The sequence below is a fragment of the Peromyscus eremicus genome, chromosome 10, assembly GCF_949786415.1.
Source record: "Peromyscus eremicus chromosome 10, PerEre_H2_v1, whole genome shotgun sequence".
NCBI classification, from domain to species: Eukaryota; Metazoa; Chordata; class Mammalia; order Rodentia; family Cricetidae; genus Peromyscus; species Peromyscus eremicus.
The window spans coordinates 80,479,199-80,499,221 of NC_081426.1; the positions used below are offsets into that span (position 1 = coordinate 80,479,199).

General features: G+C 39.1%; 1 protein-coding gene across 2 annotated transcripts in view; it reads right to left on the bottom strand.

The window, feature by feature from the left end:
• Nucleotides 1–20,023, bottom strand: part of Adamts3 (ADAM metallopeptidase with thrombospondin type 1 motif 3) — a 220,030-nt gene that overhangs the window by 35,182 nt on the left and 164,825 nt on the right. For both annotated transcript variants that reach the window (XM_059275220.1, XM_059275221.1), the window contains exon 5: nucleotides 10,773–10,972. In XM_059275220.1, the coding sequence (XP_059131203.1) occupies nucleotides 10,773–10,972 (200 nt within the window). The remainder of the gene's footprint in view (nucleotides 1–10,772; nucleotides 10,973–20,023) is intronic.

Here is a 20,023-nt window from a genome sequence, read left to right on the forward strand (position 1 = left end):
AGCCCATTTCTTCTGTTACAACACACTCCATACTGCCTAACTGGAGGCAGCATCTCCTTCTCTTGTAGATTAATTATCTTAATGTTACAATTCCAATAAAAGTAGAAGTCTAAAGCCAGATAGATATGTCGAGGATACTCTCCTCCAGAGACTCATAGACATTCCAAAAGGTTTCTTGTAAGGCGGCTGTTCCCAATTAGAGGCATGGCTTTCTGCACAAAGGGAGAATATGTTTAGTTGAATGGAGATGAGGTGTAAATGCCTTTGGTCTTCTTTGTGAATGTGTAAAAGTAATGCTAACAATCAAGCGAGAATGACGAGGTACGAATCTTGAAGTACAGAAGAAAAAGTGTATTACTTTCTGGAAAACAGGAAATAACAGGGGGAGGAGCCATAGTCATGATTGCTATAGAAAGCATTCACAGTGGAAAACCTTAGAACAGTGGTTCTCAACCCGTGGGCCACGACCCCTTCGGGGTGGAATGACTTTCACAGGGGTTGTCCAAGACCATTGGAAAACACAGATATTTACACTACAATTTCTGGCAGCAAAATTACAGTTATGAAGTAGCAACAAAAATATTTTTATGGTTGGGAGTCACCACAACATGAGGAACTGTATTAAAGGGTCGCAACATTTGGAAGGTTGAGAATCACCTCCTTAGAGGCACAAAGTGAAGAAAAGGTGGTCACAATGGCATTCAGCTTGTGACATGTGAGGTAGAACATCAAAAGTATATGAGACTACCCTGCATTAGTACATTTCATTTGTAGTCAATGAATTTAAAAATCAACATAGTGCCATTAAAGTATAATGGTAAAAATTCTTAATGCCAACAGCAACCGTATCAAGCTGAGTAAAAGGACACTGTTTTAAGAGTCAAATTAACGTTCACCAGAAAAAAGCACAGAATTTAACAAAAGTCACTAACATGCCAGGGTAATTGGGTAGCAGGCTGCTTTGCTGAAAACCATCAATTAAGGAAGAGCATCATTTAAAATTCCTACTATATTATCACAGGTTAAAAATAATCAAAACACAATAGCACTACTGTCTTTTAGTGAGCAAAACCAACAGTAGCAGTCTATAATGTGCAAAGCTCTAGATCTTACCCAACATGCTTCTCGGGGATCAAGAAAGTTGGTTGACTCCCTTATATGATTCACCTTCAAGGTATGCTTAGTAATATAGCAGCTTTCCAGCTTCCCATGCCCACCAGTGCCATAGGTAGAATGTTTTCACACTGAGACACAGAGAGGATGAGAACAACCAACCAAAGAATGAGAACAGCTATGTGGGGTCACATGTTCAAAGGCTTGGATTCTGGTTCCAGCTTTTCCACAAGAAGCTAGGGGACTTTGGAATGTTTCGCTAACCACTCTGGGCCTCACATTTCTTGTTATGAAATTGTAATCATAATTGCCCTGCCAGCCTCATAGACAGTTTGTTCAATCAAGCAAAATGACATACAGCTATCCTCTGCAGAAAGCCAAATCCTTTCCACACCCATCCACGTGTATATGATGAAATTTTGTGAAAATCCATGCGAAAAGTCCACCTTTTCTGAAGAAAATCAAATGGATCATCATACTTGTAAGGGAATTTCAAGATGCTACAATTTGAATTTGTTACATTTCAACCAAGCGGAAGATGCAATTTAAAATCATGGAGAAAATTACTGGGAAAGAATCATGACAGTGTAGTTTTTCTCAGAGATCTGCCAGCAGATGGCACTGTGCACTCTTGGGATTGGAGAAGGACAAGCTAGCTGCTTCCCTATACCTTGGAGAACCTACATCCCAGTTGGGTTGTCCTAGGTCTTCCCATGTTTACCCACAAATAAAACAACTCCCACCAAATTAAACAGAAATTTCAAAATAGCATAAGGAAAATCCTGTTTTGAATGACTATTTATTTGACTCTTAAAAGCAGAGCAAAATATTGGAAAACTCTTATTTTGGGTTTGTATGTCATCTGATCAAAATTTTATAAAGAGGCCCAAAGACAGCCACCCCACCCACCCACCCCCACCAGGGGCTGCCTCCTTTGACCATGCAATAAAAGCAATATAGAAAGAACTAAGAATGCATCATACTCAATTCCCAACTTCACCCTGTCACAGGGGACTAAAATAACTTTTGTAAAGAAAAGAATTTTATAACTTTTAGTGACAAAGAAAGCTTATTTCCCAAAGTAAAAGCAACACATCAAACTCCACTCACAATACTTAACATCATGTATACCTTCTCAGACACAAGACACTGTTTTATATACTTTAACCTGTATTAATTCAAGTAATCCTTGAAACACTCTTAGAGATATTATCTTCACTTTACAGCTAAGGAAATTGAAACTGAGAGTTGTTAAGTAATTTGCCCAATGTCACACAGTTCTAGAGCAAGGCAAAGATGCGATTCTGGGCAATTTGATTTTTCAGTCAATAGATTTAAACATTTTACCACACTTCCAAAACCACAAATCAAGACACTGCAGAACAGATTTCATTTTAGAATAATAGCAATTCACACCTCTGAGTTTACAAATATGCCATGGAATTATACCAGGAGAGGTCACTCAGCGTTCATTTGCTTGGGTTACCTTCTTTCACATGAATTTTAAAGAAAGGAGGGGCTGCATTCTAGATTTATTATAAATAACAATTTATTTTTCACCAATACAATGATGTACTGAAAATATTGGGGAAAATAAAAAGCAAATAGAAGAAATTAGCAGAAAAAGTGAGTAGGAAAAAAGGGTGGGGTGTGTAGTCAGTGTATCGGACATAAGAAAAGCATTAAGCATGGACATTGCTATAAGTCATGCATTTGACACATGTAATGCTGATCAAAATGTCATCAATAGAGCCAACCTATTGGGCTCTGGACAGGGAGGTTCAATGAGAAGTTCAGGGTTGAGCCCAGAGTCCTCATTAAATGACCTGAAAGAGGGGGTAAACAGACTATTAATTCAATTTTCAGATGGCCTTGACTTTGATCAGGTTGCCAATGATATGAAGAGGGCAAAAAGGCAAAGATCCAATCAAGTGTCTCTTTCCTTGAAAAGAAAATTCCTTCCAGGTTTGTTCCCAGTCAGGACAATCTCTCCAGGGCATTCCCCTGGCAGGACAGCCTGACCTCTCAGTCTGCCTAGCTGATGAACAGCTTTGTCCGGCTCCAACTAAGAGACACTCATTTTTCTTTCAGGTGAATTGGGTCTTGAGAGGCAGTGTGGTGGAATGGTTAAGAACATGGGCTCTGTCACCTACCTGTCTAGCTAATTAGCTAAGTGACCCTGGGTATGCCGTTTCACCACCTGTGCCTCAGTTTCCTCATCTGTCAAAGTGAATTACCACAGTACTGTGTTCACAGAGTTATTGAAAGGAATACGTTTGAGTTCACATGTGAATAGTGATTAAAATGGTGCTTGGCTTTCATAAATGTGAAAAAAAATGTTATGCGTGATTATTACCATTCTCTCAGGGAAGCAGATAAAACAGTAGACCTATGTGAATTTTTAAAGAGACTTTTGGATGGCAAGACAGCTAAGGGTAATTTTGGCTAGACTTGAAATACTTCTGGATTGTTCTATGAAAAATTATCACTCTCCGCAATTGTCTCTCATGCAGTGAATGTTCCAAACACACACACCCCTACCTTTCTTGCATTCCATCTCTGGAGTGTTCCTGGTACTCAGGGGGTCCTTTGACTAAGTCAGTTCTTCTCTCAACTTCAACCTAATCTTACTAATAACTGTAACGCTGTGTAAGACTATAATTGTCTACAGTCTTAGCAAATTTTGACAAGCACCCAAATGTCCTAGGAGTGGAGAACTGAATAGTAAATGAGTTTGAATCTGCTGTGATCAGACATGTATTCTAATGGGGGATGCACAGGCTAAAAACATGACAACTATAAATGTGAAAAGAAAGGAACAGAGTTGTGGATGAGGTTCAGTGATAGAGGGCTTGCGTCCATGAGACTCTGGGTTTGAGTTCCAAGACTGAAGAAAGTGGGAGGGGCAAGTTCACGGGAGACAAAAAACAGGTGTGAGGTTGGAAACAATTTGAGTAAGGCGGTAAAGGAGAGGAAGAGCCTCCCAGTCATCCTACTGCAGCCAAAATTTGCTTCTAAAGCCCACATCCAAGAAATCACTAGTCATCTTTTAGACCCTTTATAGCACAATGCACATGCCTTAGGACTGTCCATCCATTTTTCTGGTTAGCCTCTGTTTCTTACCCAGTATCTCATACCCTGTCTCCCTACAACATCCCCTTAACTGGCCACACAGACAAACCTACAGTGGTTCCCAAGTCACCATGAGCTAGCACTTTGCAGTACCCTGTTACAAGGTGTCTCCTCACCTTCCAATACCCACACACCCTTCTATAGCGTAGAAACACCAACTTATTCTTTGAAGTCTAGCTCAGATAGCACATCCTTCATGAACACTTCATGGACCACTGGTGTTATTGGCCAAACCTCGTCTCCCTTCTTTTCAATTCATATTTATATAATGGCTGTGGGTGGATCTTCTAAATGAAAAAATTATATTTTAATACCATTATTTGAGTTTACCTGCTACAATTAGCAAGACATGGGGAGGAGCTCGGTTTTAATAGTTTCCTTGGGATTTAACATGATTGAGTCTCAAGAGAGAATACCCATGCTGGCTAAATTCATGCCTACTGTGCTGTTGTGAATTTCAGCAGGAGAAATGGATATTAGATACTGACCCGAAATGAAAACTGTTGCATGACCCATTAAGGCTTCCTGAACACATATATCCCCAGATAAATCTGTCTTGCATTGATGTTTAATGTTTTCATAAACATTAGTTAAAAGAGCCAGAAGTTGTCATTAAGTAACCAGCAATAATATTCAAGTGCTAACGCTTAGTCATCCATTATGCATGGGAAGAACCAGAGTATTGGGCAGGGGATGTGATTTCTTTAAAAGTGATGAATAGGGAAGCTGATCTTTTAGTTTTTCATTCATCAACAGCCAATTTTGACAGAGAGAAGAATGAATGCTCTCTTATTTAGGATTTCTTGAGTACAAGGTTGTTTTAGGGGTACTTTTGTCTTTCAATTTTTGTATTGGGGACATCCCGTGTGTTTGCATGTGTGTGTGTGTATACCGGTGTATGTTTATGTGAAGGTTAAAAGTTAGTGTTTCCTCTTCTTTGTCTCTTCACCTTACTTTAGGACAGGGCATCTCACTGGACCTGAAGCTTATCAATTGGCTGGACTGGGAGCTCCCAGGACACATCTGTCTCTGGTTTTAAGTGCTGGAGTTACAGGCTGCACCACTGCCCTGGGCTTCTTAAAATAATATTTTATATGTGTATATGGCAGGCAGTTTTTACTGTTCCACATATGAAGCTTAAAAACATATAGCAACTGTATTCAGGCAACAAATGGCCTCTTGGAAAACTACTTTCAAGGAATTAAAATAATTTATAACAAGGAAGAAATAACTTGTGAAAGACTCATAGGACATGTTAGTTGATCCTGGTCTTAATGAGTGAAATGTCTCTACAAAAGACCAGAATATAGATGAGAAAAACAAGTGAAAAATGTTATTTTAGATGATAAAGAAAAAGGCATGGGAGAGGATTGTAACAATTGCCATTTATCTCTATTACATATTGTATTGCAGGAGCCAATGTAGCAACAGCAACACTAATGAAACCTTCCCATTGTAGCTAGAGTTTTCCTGCCTGGCCCACAGTCAGGACAAATCTCTTTCACCGGCCAGTCCCACAGCCACTCAGACCCAACCAAGTAAACACAGAGACTTATATTGGTTACAAACTGTATGACCGTGCCAGGCTTCTTGCTAACTGTTTTTACAGCTTAAATTAATCCATTTCAATAAATCTATACCTTGCCACATGGCTCGTGGCTTACCAGGATCTTCACATGTGGCTTGTCATGGTGGCAGCTGGCAGTGTCTCCCTCACCCAGCTTCCTGTTCTCTCAATTCTCCTCTCTGTTAGTCCCGCCTATACTTCCTGTCTGGCCACTGGCCAATCAGTGATTTATTTATTGACCAATCAGCAACACATTTGACATGCAGACCATCCCACAGCATCCCATCTCTACAGCAAAGAGATTGCATTAGTGGGCCTGTCATTCCAAATCTAAAAGTCTAGGGTTCCTAGTTTTTCTTTTGAACTAGAAGCATCTTGAGGACATGGGATGTTGCATTTATGTTTCAATAAATGCTGAAAGCTTACCTTTACTTCTATACAGATAACAGCAGCTCGATAGTCTGGGTAGTAGTTTTTATAAACATGCTGTGGTAGTTTGAATCAGACTATTCCCCCCATAGGCTCAAGTTTGGGGAGCTAGTGTGAACTTGCTGGAGGAAGTACATCACTGGGTGTCTTTGAGAACCCCTAGCTTGACCCACTTCCAGTCCACTCTTTCTGCTTTGTGTTTATACTGACCTAACGCTGTGATCACTCAACTTCCTGCTCCAGTTGCTTGCTGCCATTTCTCCCTGCCATGTGGGACTCTCCCTCTGGGGCCATCAGCCAAAATAAACTCTTTCACAAGTTGCTTCTGACCACAGTGTTTTATCACAGCTGTGAAAAGTAACTCAAATCTTCATACCAACTGTTAATGATTGTGCACATTTTTTTTGATTACACTAGAAAGCAAGGTAGATAGGTTCCTTTTTATCAGTCCCTGAAGCTCATAGGTATTTATTTGCATGGCTTTCCTTTTATTATTTCATAAGTGAATATTGAGCAAGAAGGCCTTGAAAAGGTAAAGGAGGTGAACCAAGAGAAAGTGATGCCTAGACGTTGAAGAAAGTCATTATGGAGTTTTGCTGTGGGATGTTCTGTATGGCAAATGTGTTGCTAATTAGTCAAATGAAACACTGATTGGCCATTGGCTAGGCAGGAAGTGTAGGCGGGACAAGGAGGAGAATAAAGCTGGGAAGTGGAAGGCTGAGTCAGAGAGACACTGCCAGCCACCACGATGAGGAACAGCATGTGAAGATGCTGGTAAGCCACGAGCCATGTGGCAAGGTATAGATTAATGGAAATGGATTAATTTAAACTGTAAGAACAGTTAGCAAGAAGCCTGCCATGGCCATACAGTTTGTAACCAATATAAGTCTCTGTGTTTACTTGGTCGGGTCTGAGGCTGTGGGACTGGCAGGTGATAGAGATTTGTCCTGACTGTGGGCCAGGCAGGAAAACTCTAGCTACAGAGTTTGCTTTCTTTGTGGCAAAAGTTAGACACTGGGCAGAAAAGTGCTCTTGCTTCAATTGCTTGACAGGATGCTGTATAAACTGGATGTGCAGGACCCATAGGAAGGTGACCACTATACTTTGCAAGATGAGATGGTTCTTCAGGTTCCTGCTTCACAGTGAAGACTGCCAAATATTCTACAGCATATAGAGAGAAGCAACTGAGAGACTCTAGGCCTATAGGCTGAAGATGGATGCCCCAACATTGCCGAGAAACTTTGGATGAATATCCAGGCAGCCAGCTATCTCTGTCATTTCCAGAATTTTGGAAGTTGCTTACAATGCTTTTCCTGTTTACTTAGTTAATATTATATCCTTCTGAGGTCTTTGATGCAGTTGAAGACTAGATAATTATAGTGTTCCTTAGTCATGATAAAAGATAAATTAGATATAAAACCTTGAACTCACAAATATAGGATAAATAGAATATTTTCTTTGAATCTGCCAAATATAAGTGGGCTGGATATTGTTAAAAGAAAGTGATGCCTAGAAACACTGTCACCAAATATGTAAGACACAACATGTAAAGAGACATGGCTGTGACTCAGACACAAGGCAACACAGCTATGATTAGAGAGGCTGAGAGAAATCCTAGCTTTCAAATGGATGGGAATCCATACTTATTATGTACTTTTAATTGATTCCCTCTTGATAATTTGATAAAAATCTCACAGGTTCCAATAAAGGAAAATGACACGATTCTACAATACCAGGCAGTACTCCCTGCAAACCCAGCTTTCATCCTTACAGGAGTTTGTTTTTATCTCATCATTTTGCATGCTTTCCTCGCTTCTTCTTCTTAACCTGCTATGGACAGAAGCACCAATATCCCAGTGGACAAGACACCGTGGAAGCTTTATGTGACTTTGCAGAGAACTAAAAATTTGGTAAGCAAAGAATAAACTCTAGAATGCTACTTTCTAGACAAAACATTTAATTTAAAGATGTCCATATAAAATTCATACCTTAGCATATGATTCTAAATTAAAATTCCCCTTCCCACATTCATTTAAGATCATTGTCAATTGACTATATAATCAATCATCGTATTCAAAGCTTTTGCTTTCTCTTTCCCTCCTTCCCACATTTTTTCCTACCTACATTAAGATTAGAAGACTATAGCGATTACTCTCCATGTGGAACGTTTTACAACAAAAAGTTCCTCTAACCATTGCTAAGTTTCCTCTCCATGCTATGTGAATGCTACAACAGGAAATACATCTCAGACATGAATCTCTTGACTTTTTCAATCTACTTTAAAAACAAGTCACAGTTTCCCTCAATTTGGAATCCCAGACTCTAGAGCAGCAACCTTTGGGAGATTGGTGAGGATTTCCATATTGTAACAATAGGTATATTTCTACTAAGTGTCACAGAATCTCACATCAACCTTGGGATTCCATTTTAAAAAAAAAACACTCTTTAATCATAGCAGGTTATTTGTTTATGATTCCAAATCTGAATACATTCACAAAATATTTCCAACTGAACTAATAATGACTGCTGATTTTTCCATGTGTGTATTTTACATAATAGAATTATAGTTCACCTACAATCACTAGATTCTTAAATCATCAGCCCTAACAACATAGGAACAGGAAACATATTTATTCCAAACTAAATTCCCACATTTTTCACTTTCTCCCCATTCTTGTGTTTCTGTTTCTGTTCATCCCTTCTCAAATCCCTTCTCAAATCTCTCCTCAAGCACCATGGAATTCAGCAGTCTTGCTTATCTGTCCAAATCCCCCACCAAGGAGCCATCAGAATTCTGGTGCTAAGATCTGACCTGTGCTCTGTGGTCTGTTGTAGAATTTGTACATGCTCCATGGCATAGCATTCAAGGGCCACACAATTCAATCCAACCTACCAAAAATGGTCTTGTTTCCCTCCCCCCTTACTCCTCTTCCAGGAAGTTCTGCAAGTCAGCAGTTGAGGGAAGAGTTATGAGGCCAGATAACATCACTTTATGCCACTGTACTGGCCTTGAGCTTGGGTGCAGAGCACACCTTCAGAACCTCACAAGTTGTGGAATATGTATAATTTTATAAACTGGCATCTCAATGAATAAACATATATTTAGCAGGCTTAAGTGTTGGTGAACATAAAATAATTATTAATAAAATTTAGAATTTTCATCACCAATATATATCTTCAGTTGAATGAAATGCACTACACATGAAAAAAAAAGTGACTTGTATATGTTCCCAAAGAAATAAAATCAAGCAACAGAAAGCAGAAAGAGGGAAGAGAGTTAGGCAACAGAGCTCCCCATTCAATAGACCATGTACTATAAAATGGCATGGGATAAAATGCATGAAAGGAGGGCACTGCCTCAGTTATCTCTCAGAATAGGTGGCTTGGCTGTATTATCATTGGTTATTCCTCAGCAATTGCTCTGTGCCAGTTCCAAAGGTTCAAAGGACATCAATTTTAAAATGATGTCATTTTCTGACTGTGATTAAGGCTCATCAAAGAAAAATAACACGTTACTTTACGGGCCCATTAGCAACTGCTGAGCCAGTAACTATGTGCTTGGTAAATATATTACCTTCTATCTAGAATTTTAAAAATAGCGTATTTGTTTGAAAGTTCTTCTACATCTTTGAAAATCATCCATCCTCTTGGGTATAGAGCAGAGCTGGAAAGAACTATTTAACTACACAGAGCACATACTGAGGCAAGCTAACAGTCTTCAGAGTATTAATTGTCCCTCAAACAAAATGAAAATCAAAACCATGATATAATTCCATTCATTATGGCTTCTAAAATACATGATTTTTACTTGGTTGTTGTGGGATATTTTGATAGCATTCTGACACTCCAGAGACTGCCCAATAAAGTTTTACCTTGAATCAGAGGGTAGAGCCAGTGGCTAACTGACCAGAATTGACCATAGAGAAGCCAGCAATTTGGGTAGAGAAGATGCACAGGAAGGAAAGAGCAGGGACTAGAGTTTGAGCTTCTTGGTTCTGGGACAAGGGAAGAGATGCATCTCTTGCAGTGTCTCTGACCAAAAAGCTAGGTCAGCTAGTTGCTACTCAGCCTTTCTGAGCTAGCAGGTTTTCACTCCAGCCTTTGAATCCTGAGTCTTATTGATAAATAGAGCAATAGAGACTTAATTTAACATATTGCAGCTCAGGCAGAGCCTGGGCCATGGGACTGGAAGCCCTGCCAGGCCACAGCCTGAGTGGCCAGTGGGGTACTGACTGAGGGGCCATGGAGTGGCAGATAATAATTAAAATATCAGTAGATTCATGTGCAGAAAAGCTGACAGAAAAACATCACTTGGTAACAAAAGAAACCAGTAGACTGAGCAAAAGGAACTTTCACTTCATGCTTCCTTTGACTGAATTCTTGTACTTTAGAAGTATAGATCAGAGTCTGGATACAACATTCTTATGTACAGGCTTTGGGTGAGGTTCTTCTATCAGTGCCCAGAGGACACTAACCAAACAAGAGATGTAATTGAAATGGCCAAAAGCCTCAAAAAGGAGTCACTACTCACAATGTTCATCAGGGTGAGGAGGTAGTTTTGGACATGTTCTTTGCCATGGAAACGGACCACAGAGTCATCCACTCCCAGAAGCACCTCGATGTTGTAATCATTCTCTCCCGAGTGTCTGCGGCGCCTCATTGTCTCATTCAGCTGCTGGCCAATGTTGCTGTAAACTGTACCTAGATCATCAAGGCCTTCCCGATCCGGCTCTATTAAGAGACAAAAGGAACCCAGGCATTTCAGTTTCCCCAATGGGCCTTCCAGTAATTTCTTAGAAATATTTCTTTTCAGGGGCCATCACTATAATCCAAATCATTAACATATTGCTTCCATTTTGCTTAGAAAATAATAGGCACATATGTATGCTCAGAATGCCTCCCGACATATTCAACACTCACAGTAATATACAATAGTATTGCTATACTATTGTCCTGGGAGATGAACCACTGAACCAGACTGAATATTCACAAGGATATGAGTGGTTAGTCTTTTCCTTGCTGCATCCTAGGACAGAGAAAAGGCAGCAGGGTATAGCATGGAGGCCTGTTATAGAATCATTCAATAAAGCCTTTAAATAAATGTTATGTGTTACCATGTTAACCCTGGTTAATCTACGATCCTATGATCATGGAGTATAGAATTTATACTCTATAAACCCAAATCAATCTTATCAACAGCTTTAATTTAAAAATCAACTTCTGCCATATCAATACAAATACATTTTATGATAACCATTCCTGGCCATGTTGTTAGAGTGACATGGTTAATGCATTGCTTTACTGTGTTGGGGTATGGTTGTCTAGGGAACATGGCTAGGAAAAAGTGGGCAGGCACATGGGTATAGCCAGATAGTTCTGCACATTTATCTGGTCTCTCATTCAATAGCAGTTAAAATCCATTGCTGTATGTCTCAATTTGTGAGACAGCAAAGTAAGGAATCAATCAGAAAATGACAATTAGAGAAAAATACAATTAGAAGCACAATTTACTTTTATTTGTGTCAAAGAAGTATTTTAATTCCTTAAATGGACATTTCATATATAGACACATATGTGGGAAGGAATGAGGCAGATACTGTTTGCATTTAATAACCTAAATTCTCCATATTTAGTGAAGAAACGCTTTAGTGAATTAAAACATGAAATATAAGTTGGATACTAATATCATTCAACTACTGGCATTAAAAAAAAAAAAAAACCTGAAGGTATGTTCATTTCCATTTCAAGTCCATAAAACCCAGAAAGGAATTTATTCTATAAAATGCCTTGATGTCTAAAACAAGCTTGACAGAACTGAGTCTGACTCATGCTTTATATAGAGGTTTATTGAATGCTGTGTGGAGGCCTGGGAGCCATCTGAATCAGAGTCTTGACATGAATGAATAGGCATTTTCCTCCCCACCTTTGTGGTTTTAGTGAAGTTGCAGGAAAGGGTGTCTACTGGCCAAGAAGGCTGATGACCAAGCTCTAACCACATGGGGATTAGAGGCATGGAAGTATATACCCTGTTCACAGCTCTTCAACCTCTCACAAATACAGAGAAACACCCAGCCCTGCCCAACATGTACTGGCTTAAGTTATGCTTATGACTATTTGGTTTAAAAGCTATACTGTACTTCACTTTGACCCAAGCCCGGTTCCTAATTCATTAGCTGGGGATTTTCTCCTCACTGAGAACTCATTGGCTCTATGGTATAAAAATAATTCTCACCATCATCCACATCAAACAGAAAGCTTCCTTCAAAAGCTGCTTTTCAAGAGGCTGGAAACTGCACCTGTACACAGTTTTGCTCTTCAACCTCAAGTCTCTCCACACATTTGAGAATGTGAGAGGTGATGGCGGGTGTACGGACAGGGACTACTGATGGATTAGCTCTCCGTTCTAGAAATGTCTGGTTTGGCAGGGTTGCCAGAGGCAATGTTCAATGGAAATACGTGAGCAATAGCATTATATTATCAAGCTGATGAATGAATCAAGAAGGGTGAGAGTTTACTGCCGAGAGACAGTTCTTCTCACCCTGACACGTCCAGTCTGGCTTTTGCATTTCTCCTTAAAGAAATGGAAAGAGCAGAGACATTTATGGTACAAAAGGGAACATGGGAGAAAAAGAAAGGAACCTTTGAAACCAAGGGCACTCTTGTCTTTTATTCTGTGCTGTGCAATCTTATTTTCCTTAATTCTGCATGTGGAGAGTGTCAAACATTAGGACAGCTTCAGGCAGTTTTGTTTATATACATCATCACTCTGGCCATCTCTGAGACCATGAAGTACATTCATTCACAAATAATTTGCCTTAGTATGTTTCTTTTGAATGTAACATCCAAATTATTAGTAGCATAGTTTTTTTTTTCTTTTCTCCCCCAAGACAGGGTCTCACTGTCTGTGTTCTCCAGGCTCGACTTGAACTTACAATATGCCTCTACTTCCTGGGATACTAAGATTAAGGTGTGTGCCAGCACAACCAACTAACATGGACTTTATAATCAGACAAATTTAGGTTCAAATCTTGATAACAACCCATCCAACTGTAGTTTTATGTAAGATGACCAACCTCTTTGACCCTCAGCCACGTTATTTATGAAATGGAATAATCCTTATACTTAGGGCTGGGGAGACAGCTTGGCTGGTAAGAATGCTTGTTATGCAAGTGTGAGGACCTGAATCAAACCTCAGCATCCATGTGTAAAGACTGAGCATGGCTTCCTACATGTCTGTGATCTCAGTGTTCTGGGTATGTGTGAAAAGGGATAGGAGGATTGCTCAGGATTGAAGGAATAGCTTCAGGTTCAGAGAGATCCTGTCACAAGAGAATATGGCAGATTGGTACAGAGAAGGAAACTGGACTTCCAGCCTAGCTCTAGGTTCACTTAGAGGTGCTGCCCCAAGGAAATAAGGTTACGTGATATAACTTGACATTCTTCCCTGGCCTCTGCATGTATACATCTCCCCCAACCCCAATACCAGACACAAGCCATTCACATCTATCCCCTCATAGCTCCCCCAAACATATTCTTTCTCGTAAGTGCTCCTAGATTCAAATCTCTGACTTTGTGTACTCAACGTAAGAGTTCCTGTAGAGGCCATAAATCTAGGAAGGGGATGCAATAGGTGTGAGGGTATAATAAAGTACATGTAATATAAACAGAGTTGGGAATAACTGAGGTGGAAAGATACAAGCAAGGAGTGGTAGTATATGGGAGACAAGGAGGTGAAGAGGAGGGTAAATCAAAATGAAGGGGTTATAAAAGACCCATATGGAAATCAACTATCTTATAAACAATCTACAAAGTATAATTTATGGGAGAAAATAATTAGAAAGGAGACACCTTGTATGGCCAGATAAAGCTCCCCCTAAAAGCTATGGATTATTAAACAAAAACCACAGTGTCAGGTGTGTGATATCTCATCATGAGCTATTGACCAGGGATAACCCAAATGACTCCCAAATAATACAGAGACTTGCCATTGTTTTTTTTAATTGACCATCAGAACTAAAGGATAAGATCCTATTGCTGCAGACACCACAATTATTGGTTACCTGGTGTGAAAATTAAGTTGGAACTGGTCTGGAAGCCTCCTCTCTGAAGGCTAGATTTCACTGTGCTAGAAAGTGCTAGTCAGGTTTCTGGTAGAGAAAAATCATCAGTGAGTTTACCTAGCTATGAATCATGTGAACTATAATACCAATCTGCCAGGTAAGTTGTACCTACTGGTACAACAGTGTCACGATTGTTATGGCAGTAACCACTTGCTCTGTGCTTGAATAAAAAGCCTTCTCCATAAAACGAAATTTAGGCCTTGCCAATGTAAACCCAGTCAAAAAACATTGGTCAGGCCCTGGGGGAGGTAACCTAGTACTATTGTTCAACTAAATTGTCATGGCACCAAGCTGCTTTCAAAATATTTATGTTTATAATCACAGACAAACACTAGTCCCAGCATTACTCACATAAGCTTCTCTTTGCAATGAACAACAGTGAATTCAGAGACATATGATTGTTCAAGTTGCTGAAAATAAGTAACGGTTGAATGCTTAGCTCTAAAGAAAACATCTATACCATCCACTCGAAGGCTTCGGAAACATCATGAAAGAGTGGGTGGGAAGAATTTAAGGACTGGAAAACAGGGCGAAAAGGCTGTGAAGTGCTACTTCTGGACATGACACAGTCAGTGCAATCACGATCCCACAGCACCTGTGGCTGCCTGCATAAGGCTGGACACACACATTGTGCACAAGAGTTGACAGAACAAACGGCCTATTTTTAGTACAGTGGACAAAAGAATAATGGCTCCCATTGTTGCATGTGAGAAGATTTGTACCATATTGCATGATGCTCCACCTATTTCATATTTAGAATTTGATGCTCATCTTGATCATGAGATAGAGTAGCTTGTCAGGCTGGATGTAGCTAATATAAATAGAATCCCTACATTTAAGTTTATTAGGGGTTGAGGTGTAGGAAGTGGTATTCATATAGTAAATGTGAGCATAAGGGCAGTTGGGGCTCTCCTGAACAGTAAAACCTAATGAGGTTAATGGTCAAAAGTGTTCCACAATAAGGAACTTTACTACATCAATGGTTAATTTTTCAGACTAGCAATAGATATATATTCTTCGAGTGATTTTTCCTTTTGAAGAACTGTAGATTTTTGGAATTTACCTTGGAAATTATTGACACACACTAATTAGTATATTAGAAACATTTTTATTGTAACCTTTTGCTCCCCCACTAGTTTGCTAATGGTAATATATTATTTTTCAAATGCACAACTTTATTATCTGTTGGAGTGGATTTTGGGGAGACATATAACATATCAATTCAATCATAACATGCGCAGCTATTTTTAATGTTAAATGAAGATTTTTCAGTGCTGTAGCACAATTTTGAACTTACTAAAATATGGTATAACTTATGTTACTACTCACTTTGAACACTTGGTCTTAAATGATTTTCAAGAAGGAACTGACATATTTTATTCACAGGAAATCAAAGTGTAGTTTTTAGTCAACTTGTCTCTTATCTCAGAAGTCCTATCCTCTGAAAGAAGACAGAGTTAAAGTTTGAAAGGTGTATGTTTTGACTGAGTTCTGTATCAGATACAAATAGCTTCAGGGCTCAAGGCAAACATCACCCTGGATGAGAGATGGTGACAAGATTCTGGGCTCATTATCTGTCTCTCCTTCCAAAGAGCAGAATGCCCACTTTATCTAAGACAGAAATAAGCTCAACTAAATGTCATTCCACATAGTGTGATTAAGGAGTACACGGAGACTTAAGATATGATAAAGAACACCTAAACAGAAGCATTGCTTACACGTTGGTCACTTACACACAAGACCCATACAAGCTTCTGTGGAAGGCTTTCCCAAAGTTCTGCAAAGGAAAGTGATTTGACTTTGTAGGTGTATTCCTGGTTCTCCACTAAGCATTCCTTTCTGCTCCTGAAGCATGACACCAGGAACTGGTGGAGGAGCCTCGGCATGAAGGCAGGTGCTGAGTATGGCGGACTGGTTACACAGGAACATGTGGGGTCCCACAAAGGCTCCAGAACAACCCCAGGTTGAACTAATAAATGAGGGATGACCCTCCTATCATGTTTAGGTCATCATCCTGATTGGATTAAAAAAAAAAAAACCCTATGTCTCAGAGTCTAATCCTAACACATGTAACACTGACCCCATACAATTGTTGCCTAGGTTTCTTTTGCACGCATCTGTGGGAATAAATTCAAGTTGCATTTTATGCAGATAATGTAAATGGTAAAAATGTACTGAATAAGTAAACAAATAACCCAAACAAATCACATGACATCTCCTAATGGTACACTGACATCAAAAAATAAGGAAGAAGCATATTGTTTTGCAGTAGTGAGAAACACAGAGCGAGTCTATGTAGAAATTTGGCCTTCTCCATGAATGGAATACTGTGCTGAAAATGAAGTCACTGGAATACCACAGGCTGGTTTTCCAAGAGTAGGTGGAGAACCTAAGATCAGAGCCAAAAATAGATGTAAAATCCAACAAATGTCATCTACTCACACCAGAAACAGAGGGTGGCCAACTTCATCATGTCACCCTATCCCTATTATCATATAGTGATCTTTCCACCAACATCTTGTTTTTCATAGTTAAAGTTTCATTCCTAATAAGGTATAGTGCCAGTCTCCAAATGTATGAGGGTGCTATTGTACAAAGAACTAAAACACTACTGTAAAAAGCCTTCACCAGCAAGTAAACTAGGTAATGATAGTCCAAAGAACTATGTGTAGGCCACATTATGACGTGAATTCTGAATTTGCACAAAAGAATTGCTGCTCTAAAAAAATATACTATTTCCATTTAATGAATCTCACTGTCCATGTTTTCCCTCCAAAGTTCTAACTGTAAACAGTATATATTTGCATTTGTTTAATTGTTGCTAACTACTTCAAGGGATAATGTACAGCATTTTTAAGGCGAGAATTCTACCTCTGAGGTAGGTAGAATTTTTAAGCATGCATAATGTTTGCATGCTTTAGTTTGATAATCATTTAGCAAACAAAAATTTAAAAGTCACTTCAATATCCAAATCATAGACTGACTTTGAATAAAAATCTTTGCATGTCAGAATGTTTTCAGTTATTATTAATTTTAAAGACCCACTTGCAACATTATAAGCAGTAACAGATTCTATTAGTTGCATGACAAAGAGGTCCAGAAGAATGGGGATTCTACGGTAATTCTATCAGTAGATTTTCAATGGCACAGATCCTTCCACCTTCGACCATCCAGCTACTGTTGATATATAAACTCTCTTCAGGTTAATTTCCTTCTTTTAAAACAGCTTCACCAATTCTATCATCAGAGTTAGCTCCAACAGAGCGGACCTCCCTATATGTCTTACAGACTGGGCCTCTCTATGCATCTTACAGACTGGAACTCCCTATATGTCTCACAGACTGAAGCTCCCTATGCATCTTACAGGCTGAACCTCCCTATGGGTCTTTCCTAGGAGTAAGTAAGAAAGTTTATCAGAATCTTTTGGTACATTCAACTATTTCAATGGCCAGAATCCAACCACACACAGTTAAAACCATCCCTAGTTGACAAGAATAGATGCTTCAGTCTGTCTCAGGCAGGAAAAAAAATTCAGTCTTGTGCCAAAGGCCAGGCTCCTCTGCAGCATATGCTTAGATATGGGAGGTGCCATACTGTAGCTAGAGTTTTCCTGCCTGGCCCACAGTCAGGACAAATCTCTGTCACCCGCCAGTCCCACAGCCGCTCAGACCCAACCAAGTAAACACAGAGACTTATATTGCTTACAAACTGTATGGCCATGGCAGGCTTCTTGCTAACTGTTCTTATATCTTAAATGAATCCATTTCTATAAATCTATACCTTGCCACATGGCTCGTGGCTTACCTGCGTCTTCACATGCTGCTTGTCATGGTGGTGGCTGGCAGTGTCTCCTCACTCAGCTTCCTGTTCTCTCAATTCTCCTCTCTGTTAGTCCTGCCTATACTTCCTGCCTGGCCACTGGCCAATCAGTGTTTTATTTATTGACCAATCAGAGCAACAGATTTGACATACAGACCATCCCACATCACCATACCCAAGAATGAAGATGGAGTAATGGATGCCTAACAGGAGACCCACTTTGCCAGATTTTCTTTTCATAATCTGCTCTTCCTACATCTTCTACAGGGTCTCTTATTTACAGTTTACATTTGTCCATTTTATGTGTAATTTCATGCACTGGAGTCTGTTTACCTAGATTTAGTTTTGCATTCCTCCACCCTCTTGGTATCTACAGAAGCTTCCTCCAAGCAATGCATGCATTCACAGAGGTTCAGTCACAGGGAGTGACCCTCACTCTTCCTCACTCGACCCCTCTAGGTCTGTTCAGTTTAATGAAATGATAAAGTACTTCTCCCTCATTTACTTCTTTGACTTTTGCTTAAAACAGTTTTAATGTGGTACTAATAGATTTTTACCACTGTCCCTTATTCAGCCATGTTGCTGCCATTTCTATATTAATTTTTTTCCATCTTCCTCCAGAATTTTGCCTATTTTTTAATAACTGAAATCTCCATGATTGGGCAAGGTTGTCAGAAAAAAAAGTACAACATTCCCTGTAAAGTTAAATGGAAGATAAATAAAAGTTTTATTTTTGCCCTAATATTACAAGGGACATTGTTAATACTAAAAATATATTCATTATTTTTCTGAGATTCAGCATGACATGAAAATAGCACACTGTTATTTGCTAATCCAGCAATTCTAGGTGTGAGGAAGCTTCCTCCAAGCAATGCATGCATTCACAGAGGTTCAGTCACAGGGAGTGACCCTCACTCTTCCTCACTCGACCCCTCTAGGTCTGTTCAGTTTAATGAAATGATAAAGTACTTCTCCCTCATTTACTTCTTTGACTTTTGCTTAAAACAGTTTCATGTGAGTTCCTGACACTTGAAACTATACAACCATCAAGAGTCTTTTCCACTATTATTTAGAAAACTATTATTAGCTACACAGTCATTTGAAAGGGACTCTATATTATGTTTTACCTTATGAATTGATCATTTTTGGCTCAATTTTACTTTAAAGACTTCATTATCAGTAATCATTTCTTTTCTTAATATATACTGTATACTAATATATTAAGTTACTAAAATCTTAAGGTTATTTTCCAAAGGCAGTACAGTTTATAATCTTTATATTTTAATATTTTATATATTTAACAGCACTCGAACATTTATCTTTGTCTTCACTAAATTCTGTTCTTTCATGTTTATGGCTTCTGTCGTTGAGTTCCATTAAATCAAGTGGTGAAGACAGAGAAAGAGGGGAATCACACCCAATTTACTTTTACAGTGTGACCATCCAGCACACCTAGGAAGTTTTGAAAAAGCCCCAGTGTATAGAGAGATGGGCTTGCATTTCCCAGCTGTCAGTTTCAAAGCTCATACCATTTCTACCAGTCACCTCCTCTGTGTCTCCTTATTAGGAAGTTAAAAGTCGCTTTATCTCAAATATTCCCAGAAATTCTGCAAGAGTCATAGATCATTTTTCTACAAAGGCATAGAGAATGAGTAACACAAGTTTACAAAACTAATTATAACCAAAATATTAAGTATTAACATTTCTATTTATTCTTTGAGATAAATACATAAAGAATCTGGGAAATTTCCCTGCCATTTTTCTAAACACAAATAATCAATCTAGCAGGAATGGGCCAAACTTGCCTTCCTTCATAGGGCCGGCACTGCAGTGGTAAGATTAA